Source organism: Corvus kubaryi, unplaced genomic scaffold (assembly GCF_017639235.1).
Source record: "Corvus kubaryi isolate FWS band 111438036 unplaced genomic scaffold, C.kubaryi_AGA036_p1.0 37398, whole genome shotgun sequence".
Lineage (NCBI taxonomy): Eukaryota > Metazoa > Chordata > Aves > Passeriformes > Corvidae > Corvus > Corvus kubaryi.
The window spans coordinates 34,560,974-34,578,908 of NW_024581137.1; the positions used below are offsets into that span (position 1 = coordinate 34,560,974).

The window sequence follows — 17,935 nt, forward strand, 5'->3', positions numbered from 1 at the left end:
TTTGGCCACCCTGGATGGGTGCATCTTCCCCGACTCCTTCCAGTTCTTCAGAGAAGGTAATGGAAAGCTGGTTTCTCAGAATAAATCACACAGAAGCTGTTTAATCCATCACTTCCAGCCTCCAGCTGAAAGCTGTGTGGCTGATGGATGTGGAAGACACTAGACCTCACTCCCCTGCCCAGGGTCACAAAGCACTTGCAGCAGCCTAATGTCAGTGAGCACTGCCCACTGCAGTCACCTCGCTGCCTTATCAAAGGATGATGCTGTTGCACAAACCAGGCAGAACAGAAGAAAATAAAGTCATCACATATACATGAAGAATCTGCTCATCATTTTGCAATGGAACTAATCTCATGCCACTTCAGCCCTTCAGCCACAACACTGCGGGATCTCTTACGAAAAAGAAAAGACAAATGTGAGCTTGCTAATGCTCATTTTTACTACTGAGAGACTAACCTATGGACATGTGTGTGTCCATACAGGTGCTCTCTCTTATCTCTAAAAAATCCCACCTGAACACACAAAACAAATGCAATGTCTCTTTTTATTTTCTGAGCTGTATGAGTTTAACAGCCAAATTAACAATCATTTAAAACAGCATTGCTGCAGCACTTGTTGCCAAACAACTGCAGTAGTACGTTCATTTTTGTAGGACCTATTAAATACTATTTTTTCCACTCGAAATTAAATTGCTCTGGTTAATTCTAATGTATTACTCAGCAAAACCTGGGCACACCCAAAAGCATTGGTTGTTTACTTAACGGTCACAGTGAGGAAAGTATTACAGCAATATTTAGACAGAGATTGTTTTTCAAATCTAAAATGGAAAGAGTGACACGGGGCAGAATGCAATGCCCTATTCCTTGCACTACAAGGTTCGTTTCCACTAATTTTTTATCAAGGTATTTTTCATACATCAGTTGGAAATGCAGGATTTAGGATCTCCCTGACAAACCAATCATCTATTCAAGCTGAATTTGTAAAGTCACATTCTTATGTTCACACCCTTACTTTTACTTGCAAAACTCAAATATTAAATTTAACTTGGAATCCCTAACAATTTAACCTAGTTGCAACCAGCAGTTTCAGAACTCATGTAAAAATGCTTGCAATATATTAACCTATCCTAAATTCAGTATAGTTCCATTACTCTGCCTTTTATGAACCTGTGTGAAAGCCCTGTATAAAGATGAAGAAAAAACAGGGTTTAAATCAGTAGCAAGTCTTTTCAGACACATAAACATAAATCTTCAATAAATTGTTTTTTTCAGTTAATTCAAGCAAGCCAACCTCCGTTATGAACCTACCTAGACCTCCTCCTGCAGCCCTCACTTACAAACAATTTTTATTATGTATTTTAGCTTATGTGACAGTTTGAAAATGCAAGGTGCATATCTAAGAATGCTGAAGTAGTGTCAAATGCTAATTCTGACCTGAAAATGCATCTGAAAAGGACAGCTCAGTATTCTGTGACATATCAGATTGTTTATTCTTATAATAAACTGGTATCTGAAACATATACCTGAACTACATATAATTGCACCCTGTTTTATCCATCTAGCATTTAAAGAGTCTGAATTAAATTAATAACAATGAGGCCAATCTCCCTAAGAAATTCCTTTGGTTTTTTTCTGTAAATGAAAATTCTCCAGACACTAACCTCTCATCAAACCTAGACTTTGCTGCCTCTCAGCAATTAAAAGCTACAATCTGTTGTTCTTGCTTCACACGCCTTTCCGCACCCTCCAAAAAAATCATCTAGCAGAGCCAAAATCACATTATTTGAGTAAGTACACTGTGTTAAGCATGTTTCTAATATGGACGTGTCCCAAGGTCAAATAACACTTTTTTTTTGAAAACACAATACAACATTTTCTTAAAGGCAACTTCCCCCTGGTTTTTTCAGTGAAAAATTTTTTGTCTTTCCAAGAAAGACAAAAAAAAAAGAAAATAAGCAGTTCCCTATCCCATTTTAAATGTTTTCCTTTTCTTATATCACCATACAAGGGCATTCTTAAGTTTTTGACTTCCAGGTAGGCTAAAGAAATTACAAGATGTTGACCTTCTAGTAGCTAAGGTCCTACTGCACAACAAAAGGTCATAAAGCAGATAGATCAAAGTGAGCAAAATGATGCATCAATTTATTGTAAAAGAAACAGTAATACCTTTATCCTGTAAAACATTCCTGCCAGCTGGGTGATGCAAAGGAGATGCTTCAGAGCTGTGCCCAGATTTTGAAGGAGAGGAAAGTGGAGTGTCTCCCTGAGCATATGGGGAAAGGACACCTCCTTTGTGGTGCTGTTCTTCTTCTTGGTTTTCAGTTAGGTTGTCAAGTGAGATTGCTGCACTGCTAGCCACGGGGGAGAGGGAGGAAGCACCAGAGTCTGATGCTGGTGAGGATGCTCTCATGCATAAGGGCAGTGGTGATTTTGAAATGTGCATGGGACTACTGTAACTGTGTGATGGCTGTTGGTATAAGAGATTATAGAGCAGGTTATACCACTTAGTAAGCAAACAGAGCAAGATTTACTTTGAACATGCAATTCTTTTATTCATTATTTAGCTTTCTATTTGTATGAAATACTGTAGCAATTCATGGCATTACCCTTTGATACCACACACAGTGTTGTTTATTGGTATTTGCTTTCAGACAAAGTCAGAATAGGACAAAACAATGAGGAAATATTGTATCAATTGTGTTAACAAATTAACAAATAGAGAAACGCACAATTCAAGCTCCTGTCACCTCCTGCATAAATGAAAGGACCCGCTCTGCATTATAAAGCACATATAAATCAAAAAGACCAGGATTCCAGTTAAAACACAACAGAACCACAAAAACGGGTGTGCTGACTCAAAAGGAGACCAGACTGGCACATCACTCAAGGACATTCACAGCATACTGGCCACAGAGGAATAAATACTGCCTGTGCTACAATGAAAGGATAAAGATAGAGGATGAAATGACTTACAGGGGCAATCTAGCACTCCATAGGAGGCCTGAAAGATAGGGTAGAGTCCTTCTCACCTTTCGTTCCAGGCTGTCCTCCCCATCAGTTGAACTGATGCTATCATACAGCCGCGTTCTGGAAGGCCTCTGCCGCTTGTTCTTCACTGAGAGCTGAGCTCGAATCTTCAGAGCTTTGGAGTCCAGTCTCTCTGTTTCTGGAACTGCTTCATTGAAATCTGTATGGAAACATGATTTGAAGCTCTTTAACTGAAGGATCTTCTACTACTTTTTCCTAACAAAAGGAATTGTTGTACAAACAATTGCAAGTACCTGCACTTTGCAGAGAATCATAGAATCATTTAGGTTAGAAAAGACGCATTTTACTTGTACCTGTATCTTCATAACTCCTATATTACCCCCAGAAAAAGTTATTTGCATAAACAAGTTTATCTGTACAGATTCAGCAAGGGCATAGCAAAGAATCAACTGCAGATATTTAGGAATTCAACAAAGTATTCCCACTGTTACGCAGACGACCACACAAACCCAGCTGTACCAGCCCAGAAAGCAGATCCACTCAGACTCCTTCAAAGGGAGTTGCATGTGCTTGTCCTGCAGACAGTTCTCCTCTATCAGGGCATAAACATCATTAGGTGATACATGAAAACTGGGTAAGTATTTCATATAAAAAATGGAACAATGACACCATCTTACTTGCCTGGCTTCAAAGACACCCATTTCCTGAATGTCTCGTGAGCAAGGTATACTGAACATTTCATATATGACTTGCCTCTACAACTAAAACTAATACAGTTGCACTTGTCTTAGCTATCAACCATCCACTCAAATGAAATCTGAGTATTGCAGCAAATCTAACATTTTACAAAGCTGCAGTAATTAAGACTAAAAACATTTTAAAAGGTCTTTTTTTATTTTACACCAGAAAGAGAATAGATTCTTTATGGTGTTAACAATTTTTTTTTCAACTCTCACAGTAAAAATCAAACAATAATCCATTAGATTGATTTACTTGTCTACATACTGCATTCATAATACACTAATCAATTAAAATCTGATCTTACAGATATTTTTGCTTTTCTTCTACACATAAGAGTTAAATTTTACTTCACATGATACTACAGAATAATTAGCATTGCCCGACTTGCAATTATGCTTCTGCCCTAAGTACTCTACAGGATAACTACACATTGTGACGGCTTGAACTGCTTGTATTTGCTCTTCCAGGGATACACACTTCCATACATCCCTTTGTTTCTTTGTTGAAATTATTCAAACTATCAACACAGGACTGCAAATGGTATTCACAGAAGTGCTCATATGGGCCTTCTTAAAGCAAAAGACCATCCTCCACCCCATCACTGGTTTTGCCCTGCTTTGTTGCAGTGGAACTGGGCTGCTGTCAGATGGTCTCTGCCCCAGACACATGTGCTGCCACCCCCAGTCCCAGCTCCCTCTTCTGCAGAGACTGGCTGGCCCTCACAGCTCCCAGCACAAACCCACAATCTCACATGATGCTGTAGAAATCTTCCAACCCACTGGGAAGTCTGGAAAATCTCTCACATAAAAGTCATAATAGTTTTTATTTCACTCTCAGAGTCAATGTCATGAGACTTTCATCAGACGTTCAACCACTTGACTCCAATGTTCTTCCATCTGAATTATTTCAGTACCACTGTGAAGCAGGAAAGACCTCGCCTGTACTCCCACTGTTTTTTCCATTAGACAGGCTGACAGAATTTAAAATCTCTTGTGAACTGATGCATCCCTGGGTATCCAAAGACACCCAGAAAGTACAGCCACAAAGTGTCTTGAATGGGCACTTGCACAGAGATGTCAAAGTCTGAGACTGTGAAAGTTGGCCTCAGCACTGAACTGTTTAGATATCAAACCAGTGACTCCTGCCAGTAAACAGCTTGATTCTCTACTGCAGACACAGCTCACAATCACTAAACCAGAAAGCTACAATGCACTTTATCCATTTTTATGAACTCTCAGAATAAACCATGTATTTGTAAAGGAAACACACTCCCTAGTCTAGTATTCCCTGGCAAAGCAAAGAAAGAATTATGTGGGCCATAGTAGTTTTGATTTTCTCTTTTTAACTTCCACTGATGTTACTGGCAGCCCCTTAAGCTCAGTGTGAGGTTATGTTACAGCCTGAGGAGTCGTGCAGTCTGGCAGGATGCTAAACACGGCCAGAGCACCAGCAGCGTCAGGAACATGCTCACATGTTTGCAACCATCAGGCTGCATCCACTGCCTCCTCCCAAGTCTCCTACCATGCAAGCATGTAATAAACACCTCAGATCACACTGAAACAAAAACATACTTGATACAATTTTAATTAAAATATTATATTTTTACATAAATTAATTTTTTTATGGAAGACAGACCTGCAAACTTCTGAACAAAAATTCTGGGATGTGGCTGTCTACATGCAGTCCTACCCCAGGAACATAATGCAGAGGGCTTGATCAAGAAGCATGTGTTATACTTGCCAAACATGAGCCAGAAAAGAGACTGGAGCACCTGTGTGAATGTCACAAAGACAGTGTGCACAACCCACAGCACCCAGAGAGACTCTACTCACCTCCAAAACATTGTGGACAACTCCCCTGCCCTTTACAGCTCCTCTGCAAACATCCATGGGTTGATGGCAGGTTCTTTTCTTAAAGGTTTAAACAAGAGTGATACAGACACCTAGGCTCTGTGCAGAGCAAGTATCACTACATGACGGCCTGATACAGACCTCAGAAACTGATACAGAATTTATTGGAAAAGGTATATGGAAGTCAAAGAGAGCTACAGTATATTTAAGGATATCCTTACTTTAAAAAAGGAGGGGTTTTGTCTCTTGTTAAAACCAAATGCAGTCTGGAATCTAAGGTCTAACTATGCTGCTTCTGCTTTCAAAAAATCATTGCCGATTATCTATTTTTCCTAGCAAATAATTTTTGGTTTTATTCGTGTGGTTAAATTTGAGCATTTAAATTCACAGATCATCTAGTCTAACACTCGGAAGCAATTAACACTGGTAAGTAACATTTCTCCAGGGGAACATTTTTGCAATGAAAGAAAACAGCTCTTTGAAAATTTTCATGCAAATCCATCAATTGGAAAACATAATTTTGACACACTAAAATGCAGATTTTTAACGCTATACTAAGAACTTCCAAATTTTTAATGAATTTTACAATTTTTCTTTTTTTTTTTGTTACATGTAGAAATTCCTGGATTTTAGCTCTTGAGCCACAAATGTGTGTTGACATTGTTACAACAGTACATGTAAGCACCATTTTTCTGAGTCAAGTGAAGAAAACATACTTACCTCTCCTGACGCAAACTGAAAGGACTTGTGTTAACAGTACTGCTAAGTATTAAATGTTTTATAACACTTACTGAGTCTCTGTAAAGATGACCTTCTTGTCATCCTGGGTACTTTTCTGAACTTCAGATATTTCAGTACTATTAACATTTGACAGAAAAAAACAGGCCTGTGAAGATTTGTGGAAATCAATTGCACAAGGTCTGCATATCACCTAATACCATTTCAGCAGGACTAGCTCTTCTTTATACACATAACTTGTTAAAAATGTAATTCATATTGATTTGTTTGTAAGGCAATCTTGTTGGGGTCCACACATGAAATGACTGCTAAAATATAAATTTTAATAAAACACCTCTGTGCTTGTTAGAAATTAATTTTTTTCATAATGTATTGCTTTTATAAATAATATTATAGTTGATAGGAATCCTGGGCTGCATCAAAAGCAGGGTGACCAGCAGGTGAAAGGAGATGATTCTGCCCTTCTGCTCTCATGAGACCCCACCTGGAGTGCTGCCTCCAGCTTTGGGACTCCCAGCCTAAAAAGGACATGGAACTGTTGGATCAAGTCCAGAGGAAGACCAAAAAGTTGATAAAGGGACTGGAGCACCTCCCCTATGAAGACAGGCTGAGAAAGTTGGGGCTGTTCAGCCTGGAGAAATGAAGGTTGTGCAAGGACCTCACAGCACCTGCCAGTATGTGAAGGGACCCTACAGGGAAGCCAGAGAGGGACTCTTTGTCAGGAACTGTACTGACAGGACAGGGAGCAATGGTTCAAACTGAAAGAGGGGACATTTAGATTAAATATATTGAAGGAATTCTTTACTGTGAGGGTGGTGAGATACTGAAGCAGGTTGTCCAGGGAGGCTGTGGATGCCCCATCCCTGGCAGTGTTCAAAGCCAGACTGGATAATGCTTTCAGCAAACTAGTGGGAGGTGTCCCTGGCCACAGCAGGAGGGTTGGGACTAGATGATCTTTAAGGTACTTCCAACCCAAACTATTCTATGATTCACAGGTGTTATGGTTTGGTTCAAACAAACCTTGACTTAAGCCATCCAGGCAGGTCACTTGCTTAGTATCTAGATTTTCCACTGGATCTCCTCTAGAAACTTCTCCAAAAGATGTCTGCCTTTCAAAAATGTTGTTGTTATTGTTAACTTGGCTTCCATTTTGCTTCATTAGCCTGAAAACTTCTGCTTCCAAGTCTTGTATCTGAAAGAAGTACAACACAGTATTACCAATAATATTCACCCTGATACACCCTCCCCATTAGAGTTGTTATTTTTCCAGAATATCAGACAGAATTGTCTCATTCTTCAAATATAAGAGTAAATGCTACTCACACGAGCTTGTAAGCCTTGAACCTCTACAAGGTGTGCTTTCTCCAAATCTTCTATTTTCTTTCGTTCAGCTTCCTGGCGTTTGATGAAGTCAAGTTCTCTTAGGAAAAAAAGAAAGAGATGTATTTGCTGTCATCAAAGCAATCAGATTGAAACAAAAACCAAAATGTTTTGCTACTCATCAGAAAAATCTGTCCTTAGCAAATAAATTATCACTTACTTTATAAGGACTATGAAACTGCAATCAGGACAAAACCCTAAGCAGTTTAAGTGACTATGCTAGGTGATGATATAAAAATGGCAAGGGCAACTTATCTGGAAAAAAAAATCTCAATTCTTACTGATAATCAAAACAGTTAAACCAGTTTCTTTTCCTAATCTGTGTTTACAACAAAAACAATGTAGCTTAGTTTATGCTGTTCTCTGTTGTAGGAAATGGAGCAAAGTCTCTGTTTTACTGGGGTATGACTGTGCTCCTTCACAGAAAGGACATCCTCTAAGTTTGCAGGTACAGATCAAATCTTTGAAAAGAAATCTGTTAGGTCAGTTTAGGAGTCTGAGGTATTTAAAAACAACTGACTAGATCTTTTACTAATATAAAGCAGAATATCAATAGAAAGCTATCCAAATTCATTCTAGTGACTTTCCCTATCCCTTTTTATTTTCATGAATATTTATGAATACCAAAGAAATTTGTGATAGAAAGCACACAAGATGCAAACTAGTTCTGGAACAGTCATGAAATTCCAGGATGGGTAATGATATTTTGATAATCTAACCCCCTTTTCAATGGGACAGGATATTCATTCCTGCAATCCCAGTTATCACTTGACACTGCTGTATGTCTTTGAGTTTCCTTCTTTATATATTTCAGCAGAAAATGAAAACAGCTGCTGCCAAAAAAAAAAAGGTAATTTGGGGAATGAAAGCTGTTATAGAAATACAAGATGTTATTATTCTTGCTAGCCACCAGGGAGAGGGGATCACATGAAACAGAGGGGGCCAGGTAACCATCAGTTAGCTCAACTCAGCTCAAACATTCTTGGCATCTACAAGAAGAAGAAAAATAAAATGTAAAATGTAAAAAACCAATATTCTTTTTGATGTTACATTAGTACACAGCAGGAATGAATCCAGCTGATACAATACCAATATAAATTACTACAAACTTGCTAATCAAATGCTTTACTATGATTACTCTTAGCTGTTTGAAATTACATTGAACTATCTCCTAATTCTGAAACACACCAACCTGGAATATTACAGACTAAGTCTTTATTTAGGTACAGTATGACTACAGCTTGAATACTAGCATTTTTCCACAATAAAGAGTTCATGCTTTTCATAAATAAAAACGTGGAAAACAGTGTTTACCTTACAGGTGTTTAACAGTGGGTTTCATATTTCAAAATAAATCACATACATGTTTTCTATCTGGCCACTAAGTCATTTGCTGAGCTTGGTGTAGCTGCTTACTTTTGCTGAAAATCCTTGATTAATTTCTTTGCCTTGTTATATTTCTTCTCCAGAGCCTGATACTGGCTTTGCGTCTCCTTGAGGTGCTCATTCACCGTGTGACACAGGGTTTGTGCCTCAATCCAATAACTCTCTAATTTCATCATCCTTTCCTTATTCTCCTCAATGTTCTGCTGGAGTTGGGTCTTCTCCAATTCCCACCTCACCTTCTCATTCTCAGCAGCCTGCAGCTGAACAAAGCAGTGGAGATGCAGTCCATAAAAAGCTGCAAAGTGCAGCCTAATAGTTTAGGATTAATTCAAACAACGTGAATAGGGAGAATCAGTGAATTAGTAACTACTATAGCAACATGCTAGCAGTGGGCAGAGTGTTACAGGACAAAGAAAACAGGCTGACACATGTATTATTCTTCCTCATAAAACCAAGCAGAGTTTTTGCTCAGTGTTCCAGTGCAGCTTCTATGCTTCTCTGGGTTATAGTAACCTATCTGACTGACTGACATTTAAAAATGTCAATAGTGGGGTACTCAGGCAAACTGCCAGGTTAATCAGCCAGCACACGGGATGCATTTTGCTTTATGCATGTGACTCAGGTTCTACAAAGCATTCACACACTTCACACTTTCAGAAAATGATGACATTTCTTATTTTGGGAAGGGGGAATTTGATTTCCTGATTTTTTTTTTTTTTCTTTTTTTTTTTTTCTTTTTTGTGTTAGGGCTGTTGTCATTTCCTAACTGAAGCTATCTGCAGGTTTCAGTGTTTGGTGCTGAATAAGGGTAGGGTTATACAGCATCTTGTGTAATTTAGCTCCTAGAATTCAGTGAACAAAAAAAGCCTTAACATCTCTGTTTATTTATCAAGACTTTTTAATTTGCTCTAGGCAGTTCTGCTAGCATCATGGCTGATACACTCCAAAAAAATTAACTTGTTTGCAGTTGTATTAGTAACATACCTAAACTAGCCACATTTTCTTCAGCTCTATTGAAAAGACAAGGTAAAAAGGTCCAACACTAAAAGGCACATTAACCCTAATTTTGCAAATGGATTTGCATAGATGGATGTTTACACCCACACACTGATGCCATCAAGTCAATGGGCCTCGGCACAATCCCAAGGGATCGACTGTGTGGCTCCAATTGCTAGATTGGAACTGGAAAGCAGAGGAAGAAAAGATTTTTGAATTTTCTGACTGAGACAGGACAACAGAAATTGTCCTTACAGAAAATAGTTGCACTTTGAATTTCTTTTTAACAGTAATTTACGCTGATTTGATAAACACTATGCAAAATACACAGTGAGTGCAAATGCTGCTGGAAAGAAATAATAATCTAAAATCTTTTTCTGAAGTACAATTTTCTCTTTTTCTTATTTTTTTTTCCTTTATAATGCACTCAGACTCAAAGAGAAGGATGTCATTATAAAACGTAATACTGCTGAACAACTGAATAATCAGTTGGGTTCCCATAAAGGTTACCCTAGTACAAAAAAACCCAATTCATTTTTATTGCTATGGCAAATTTAATTTATTAACTAGCAGCTGATTGTGAAATAATGTTTTCTTTTAAACTGGTCATACTTTTCCTTCCTTGACTATCTTTTAAAGAGAACTGCATCAACATGAAACAACACTTTTTCTTCTGTATATAAAAATAATTTCTATTAAATACCTTTAAACAAACCAGGTTTTTTAAAAATGTCGATAAAGGAAAGTAGCGATAGTAGAGATACTTTAACATCTCTGGTAAATAAAAAATCTACTAACTTCAACTTGAATATTCAATCCAAATATAATTTTAAAACCTGAAAAAATGCATCAGAATTTTAAAACTAGGAATCTGCCACTTAGTCATTATGGCACTCCTTAAAACATATGTTTAATTGAAGCTACAAAAGTTGGCAGCTCCTTTTCATAGCAGCACTTAAGATTTTTACTTGAAACTTGGAATAAAGAATATACACCAAGACAAGATTTATCTGAGCCACAGTGCTTCTTAATCAGCCTTTAATAAGGATGTTGACTTCTCCATCCACATAAAGATACATGTTTTCAGATCTGATTTTGCATGAAGAAAAAAAATCATATATTAACCATATATTGATTCTTACCTTTGTCTTCAGCTTCTGAATTTCAGCTTCTGTAACTGCGTGTTTGATTTGTAACTAGAATTGAAAATATAAAATAAACAAGTGAAGTCACAGAGAGTACTCCGGTATTTTTAAAGCCTGTGCTGCAAGTTGAATACCTTATTACATAGCAGAAGGCCCCGAAGAGTGCTGCAGTGCAGTAGATTGTAAATTAAAATGTCTAGCTTGCAAAATGACTCAGTCTGTGCAACCTAATTAAAGATAGGATGCCGTCTAACCACTCATAATTTCAAATCAGAACATCCAATCTGTTTAGCAAAACCAAATGTCTTATGTTTAAAAAAAATAGATGTTATCCTGCTGGGCTTTGCTCTCCTCTGATGTGAATGTGAAATACATCCCAGTGCTGAAAGTCCCACTGCACTGATTAAAGCAGGCATGTTACAAAAAAGCAAATATGGAAATAAGCGATTTAACAACTCAAGAAGTCAGGAAAACCTTGAGGGAAGACTCCACACATTTATTTCATGCAAGAAGAAAGGTAAGCAGATGCTATCCTTCACCATCAGCTGGAGTTACTCTGCTCAAACCAGCTAATCTCAATCGAGAGCAGTTACACAGGGAAACTGTAAATAACAGCAACAGCATTGAAGCACACAAAGCAATTGCAAGCGGATTAACAGCCCAGGCACTGTGCTAAAGGTTGTAGTTACATCACCAAGCAGCCACAACAACAGGGGATCAGGGAAAGGGTTGGTGTGGAGGACCTGGCATCCACCTGAACACTTGCTGTGGGATTTCTTCTGTACTAACCTATATTAGTCTGATCCTGTGAACAGTCACTACTTTGAGTGTATTTATTAGGCAACATCCTGAAACACTGTTAGTTTTACCACAAAGGTCTGCTGTTCATAGGCTCCAGGAATGCTCTGAGGTACAAACCAAACCACAACTTCAACAGCATAACCCCAGTCCAAATGGAAATGATCATGCCCATGTGCCTAACACCAGCCTGCACCCCAATCCCTGCTGCTGTGCTATTTAGAGCAGGCAGCACAGACAAACTTCTGACAGGCCCCAAAACCTTACACTGAATCAGTGACTCATGGACATAGGGTTTGGAGCTGAAAGCAAGGGCAAAAACTGAATTACAGCCTGAGCTAGCACTGCAGTGGAGACAAGGCCATTGTCCATTATTTATTAATAGAAGGAATAGTTACAGAAAAGCATGTTTACATGCAGGTTACTTCTCCTACAAGACTTAACATGAGCTTTTGGGAATAGCTTATGTTGAGCTAATAGAGTATGTGAGGTCGTTGTACTCAACCAGAAACTAACATCTCTGGTGAAGCAATGCCTACATTCTTGAAGACCCAGCTGTTAGTAAGAAAATGTGCAAATTAATCAAAGGAGAAGTTCTTCTGGAAGAGAGGAATAATTTTCAAAGTAACAGGAGCTATCACTGAGCTGACCAGTACAAGTATCTCTGAAAAATGCAAAGCTAATTTAGAAATTCCCTTTTCATGAAGTCTCTTGAATGCCCTTCTTGTGGCGCAGGAAATGCACACCCTCATATACAGTTTGGTTTGCAAATCAGCCTTAATTAATATACTGAATAAACCTAGTCCTTTAAGGTCGAGAATTCCTCAATTTATGCTGGACACAATAAAGGAGACACCAATTCACCAGTTCCATTTAGGAATCTTCTTTCCAACACTCATTTCTTGGTCACAGTCTCCAGAGGAGACTGTAAAAACTTCTAGTGCCCACGATCATCTGTTACTTATGCTCACTTTTTGACTTTGCACTGAAAAGTGTGACGACTTCATGTGCTCAGTGAGAGCAGAGGTAAGATTTCATTTCAAGTGAAACCAGGCACTGACTACAGCAGCTTGCAGAAACACAGGTAATCACAGGGCTCCTGAGGAAGTGCCACAGGGGAGCAGGGCTACTGGCCCAGGATGGAGAGGTGCCTGTGCAGCTGGGAACAGGGCACTTGGCAACCCGGGAGCGGGTGTTAATGGCAGGAAGTTGCCAGTGAAGCTGCTGCACCCAGTAGGCCAGGAAGCTGAGAAGGACATACACCTTTTTATAGTTATACATATTACAGGAAACAAAGGAGATATTTTAATTAGCATTTGCAAGAAGTTACTTGCAATTTTTGAGCCCAGTCATTCCAACCTCTGATCTGCAATTTTCAGAGATTGAGAATTGTTTTCTTTCATCATTGCATTCCTGTTAATAGTGAAAAATTATGAAAGAACCATCTCAAAACATCATGGTGTTTATAAAATGCCCAGCCCTTTGCTTAGTTCTACTGCACTGCTCTGGGATGAGATAAAATCAGGGGAATAATGCTTGAGCTAGATTTTCCCCTTTGCAGACTTCATAGTGAAATCGAAAAGCCAAGACTCAAAGCCTTAGGCTACCTGCTGACAGTCCACTCCCATCTCTTCTAAAACCCCACAAATCCATAAGGAGCACTTAAAGAGCTTATTATTACATACACATAAACTCCAAATTGTTGCATAAATGACAATCTGCTCAGGTACAGATGGTTTTAACAGCTATTTCCATGCTCTCTGTTATTAAGTTAAAAAAATGAACACTGAGCACCCAGCCAGATCATTGAATGAGTACGTGGTACAGCAGATCCCACTGAGGCAGAAGAAAAAAAGACACTTTTCTGCTTAACAGAAAAATGTGTAGCTGGATAGGTACTTTTTTAACAAAAATAACTAATTATGCTTGTAGAATAGATGAGAAATACTAACACATTCATAGGTTAGACTAAATAACAGGCAAGGTCAACTATTTGGCAAGAAAATCTGGACTCTACAGCTAAAATTTTTTTAAGCAAGTTTACTAACAGGGGATCAGAAATCTTTATTCCATGTCCTGTATAATGCCAGACAAATTCTTGGCAGATGCTATTCTATTTTTTTTTTTGGTTTTAAGTCAATATAAAATTGTGATGGCTTCACTTCAACAAAGACATTTTGAGTAAATTTGGGCACATTTCCTATTCAAATATGTCGTGAGAAGCTAATTAATTTTCTTCAAACTAATAAAACTTGTTATAAAAGGTAAGTTTTAGAGAGAAAATGGATTGAATTCATCAAGACTGCAAAAGGTAGAATGGATGAAAGTCTGTCAAATGTTAAAATATCAGGGGTATACTGGGAAAGAAAGTACACATTAGAATCTAATAATCTCCATGACAATTTTTACGTAATCATTATATATTTTTTGCATATAAAAATAATGCATTTTCCATATATTTCATTAAAACATGAAATAATGAATTCTTACATAAATGTCCCTTTTCCCTACAGATCTTGTCTCTCTTCAATCATCACAGCTAAAATAAAGTTTCTAGCTATTTCTCTCAATGCAGTTAAGAAAAAGCAGTCCTATTTTTCCTGCTTTACAGCCAGGAAAACAAGACTTTCAGAAGTACAGTGATTCACCCAGGAATGCCCATCCCTCTTCTGACTTTCATTGCAAAAGCAAGGCATTTCAAATAAGAGTGCTCTCGCAGTATGGGAACACATTTTTTGTTGCAAAGACTGAATTCAACTAATTAGGTCAAACTATTATGCTTAAAGATTATGTCCTACCCATTTGCCTAATACTTTCATTAATCTCTGGAGTAAGAACAAGAAAGAACAGTTATTCTTTAACTACAATTCCAGAAAACACTGTGTGGGCTTGTGCAGTGTGATCATGAACAAGTCGTCTAGTGTTGAAAGAATTCAGGGCAAATACCAAGAAAAATACATGTACTCACTCTGCATCAGCCAACAAAATGCAGCTGTGTACTCTTAAATACAATCAGCAAAACAAAAGTGGTGTGCTCATAACAGCAGGAACTGCATGGGCTGCTGAAAGAGTCCACTCTTAGGCATTTTATGTTTTCTTCTCAGGCTCTCATCTACAATTACACTCAAGGATCCCAAGGTACCCTTATCTGGTCTCTAAAACAGCATTTTAAGGCCATTACAGAAGACAGGTCTGCAAATAACTTCAAATCAGTCTGGACAAGCTCAAGTATGGCAATAGCCTGAGTTTATGGAAACTGTATTCAAGCACAGTTTTAAAGGTAATTTATTCACAGGTGAGTTCCTTGCCCATCACTGCATCTTTGGTTTGCATAGCCTTGGAACACTTGCTGGCACATGGAGAATGGTAGCATCTTCCCACCACTTTGAGACTGTATTTCTATGTATGATGAAAAGTATTAGAAGATGAAGTAAAATGTTCTGCTAATTCATGTAAGAGCCTGAAACTCAAAATATGGGGTGAGAAAACTATAATTTAAGTAAAGTAAAAAACTTTCAGGAAACAATGATGAATAACGGTAGGCACCCAATGGCTGTGAAGGGTATTAGCAGAAAAGGGAAGACTGTTTGCTCATTGACTGATTACTTTCCATATATTACTCTCACTAGATAGTAGTAACAATATATTTATACAAGATAAAACATCTGCTTTGAGTGGAGGGAAGGCAAGAGGATAAGTGGAGAAGGATAAAAAGGGAGTCCTGGTATTTTAACTCCTATCTGGTCCCAGGTTCTGCTGCTCAAATCTCCTGCGAGGTTCTGGCTACTTTCAACCCTTCCATCTTCCTGTATTTAAAAAAAAAAAAAAGTTCTTTACTGCCATCACTCAGCCCATTACTGTAAGCTTAGGTACATCCATTGTTTCATACTATTATTTGTATCAGAATTCAGGAAAGCTCAAAAAGAAGCCACATCAAAAGCACAGCCTAAAATACAGAAGAAATGTCCCTCAGTACTTTGCTATGTGAAATTATATGAATTCAATGACCACAATGAACACCACAGTTAGTACAGGTGGGTGCTATACTCTGTAACCATAGACTTTGGTAGAATACCCTCTTGAAGTATGGCTGCTTCCCCATTACAGCACCTTTCTGAACACATGACCAAACATATGACATGGCTGTACACTGATGAGTTGCTGTGTTACGGTATAGGATGAGTTTCACATGTCTCCACTGAATTTTAACATTTGCTGTTTGGTTTCCCCAATCACCTTTTACTGGAATCTTACAAAAACACAATACCAACCAACCAACCCAAACCAAAAAAATCCCCACCCCAAACCCCAGCAATCTGCTAGTGATGAATTAACTTCCACTTTGTCTACCTGGTCAAACTAAGTGCTGAGGCAGAACAACTTCTATACTGAAAAGCTAATTTACAAATTACCCTCCATCAATACAACAGTCACCTGGAAGCTGATGCCAAAATATCTCCAAAGAACAGTTCTGCTTCTTTCAAGAAGAAATTTTTGAGTCATTTCAAAGTACTAAGCATACAAACAGCAAAAAACCACTCCAGTTTTCAAGAGAAAAAACCCAAGCACTAAGCACTGAGATAACTAAAAATCTGGTTCAGTGAGGTATTTCAAGAGTATTTTCTGATATATTACTTACTTCTTTGAATTTGTGAGCAAGTTTGCTGGTGTCCACATCACTGGGGGAGAACATGTCATCATTTTCAGGGAGATCGAACACTTCAATAGCCATGTCACCTCCTGGAAGGACAGGTTCCATGTCTTCATCTTCTTCATCTGTAGCATATTCCCCTGTCTTAATTTTATAGCATTTAAGAAATTCCAGTTACCCTCTTATTATGCAGAGACTATTCAAAGATTAATTAAGATACTGTGCAAACACAGCATTCTGCGTACAAAAAAGGTTATCTTTGTCTTTAGCTATAACCCCAGAACTGATGAATTCTACCAGACAAAATAAAACTCCACAGTAGTATTTCAGTACATTAAGAGAGAAAACAGTGTCTTAAGCACTAATAACTTAGTTCTCAAGCATTACTGGCTCTGCATTTTGATGGTTTCATCCTTTTCCAAGTGAGACCTGTTTTCCATAGGAAGAACTCTCCAAATTTATTTCAGATTTAACAAGGAATCTTTTCCAAATGGCAAAAAAGCCCCAGAATACGACCAACAGGGTCTTGATTAGTCGTTAGTAACGTCATCTGGATGAAGTAATTCTCCAGTGATATTCCATGTTGAATTTGAAAATTCATTGGTTTGTTCTTTATAAACAAATTAACAATAGAAAAGTAACACCCACTCAGAAAGACAACAGTAGGAAAAAGAAACTGAGTGTCAGAGAAGTTAAGAGTCTGAAGCCAGAGTTTACTCAATTTTCACCCTGAATAAGGAGCTGCTTTGAGCTAGTTTGGAACAGTAAATGTGGGTGTTTCTTGGGCTGGTAAAGCATGAGATGCAAACAATTTGCTGACAAAACAGAATTAAAAGAAATTGTAAGCTGCAATCAGTATCTCACAAACAAACAAAACAAAAAACCCCAATAATATCGAAAAGAAAAAGCTTGCAATATTGAACCCCAAATTGCCTTCTCAGTCTTTTGCACGCATGTCTGTGCTCATCTCTCCCCAACCCTAAGGTGAATGGTACCACCTCACTTCTGCAGGGCTCCCTCTGGAAGCTGGAGTACAGCGCATATGGGTAACAAACAGCCTGCTGGCTGTGCAGATGACTGTGCAAAAATGTTATAAAGCAAACATTTCCCTCAGGACCACATCTGGATTTATAAGGCTTGGGACTAAATAAATACATGGAAAAGGAAAGGGCGGGGGGACTGGTGCAGTCTTTGTCATGTTTATACAGTAACACCACCAAAATTTTGACAAAACTATTTGAAGTTTTTCTTCATGAGCTTCCA

General features: G+C 38.2%; 1 protein-coding gene across 7 annotated transcripts in view; it reads right to left on the reverse strand.

Annotated features, from left to right (window-relative positions):
• PPP1R9A (protein phosphatase 1 regulatory subunit 9A) overlaps positions 1 to 17,935 on the reverse strand; it is a 135,390-nt gene that overhangs the window by 18,045 nt on the left and 99,410 nt on the right. For 4 of the 7 annotated variants that reach the window (XM_042044147.1, XM_042044149.1, XM_042044146.1 and 1 more), the window contains exons 7-13: positions 16,661 to 16,816; positions 11,221 to 11,274; positions 9,113 to 9,342; positions 7,640 to 7,736; positions 7,337 to 7,508; positions 3,029 to 3,186; positions 2,166 to 2,466 (exon numbers count right to left, since the gene is read on the reverse strand). In XM_042044147.1, coding sequence (XP_041900081.1) covers positions 2,166 to 2,466; positions 3,029 to 3,186; positions 7,337 to 7,508; positions 7,640 to 7,736; positions 9,113 to 9,342; positions 11,221 to 11,274; positions 16,661 to 16,816 — 1,168 coding nt within the window. The remainder of the gene's footprint in view (positions 1 to 2,165; positions 2,467 to 3,028; positions 3,187 to 7,336; positions 7,509 to 7,639; positions 7,737 to 9,112; positions 9,343 to 11,220; positions 11,275 to 16,660; positions 16,817 to 17,935) is intronic. The other 3 variants (XM_042044152.1, XM_042044151.1, XM_042044150.1) reach the window with 2 other exon arrangements.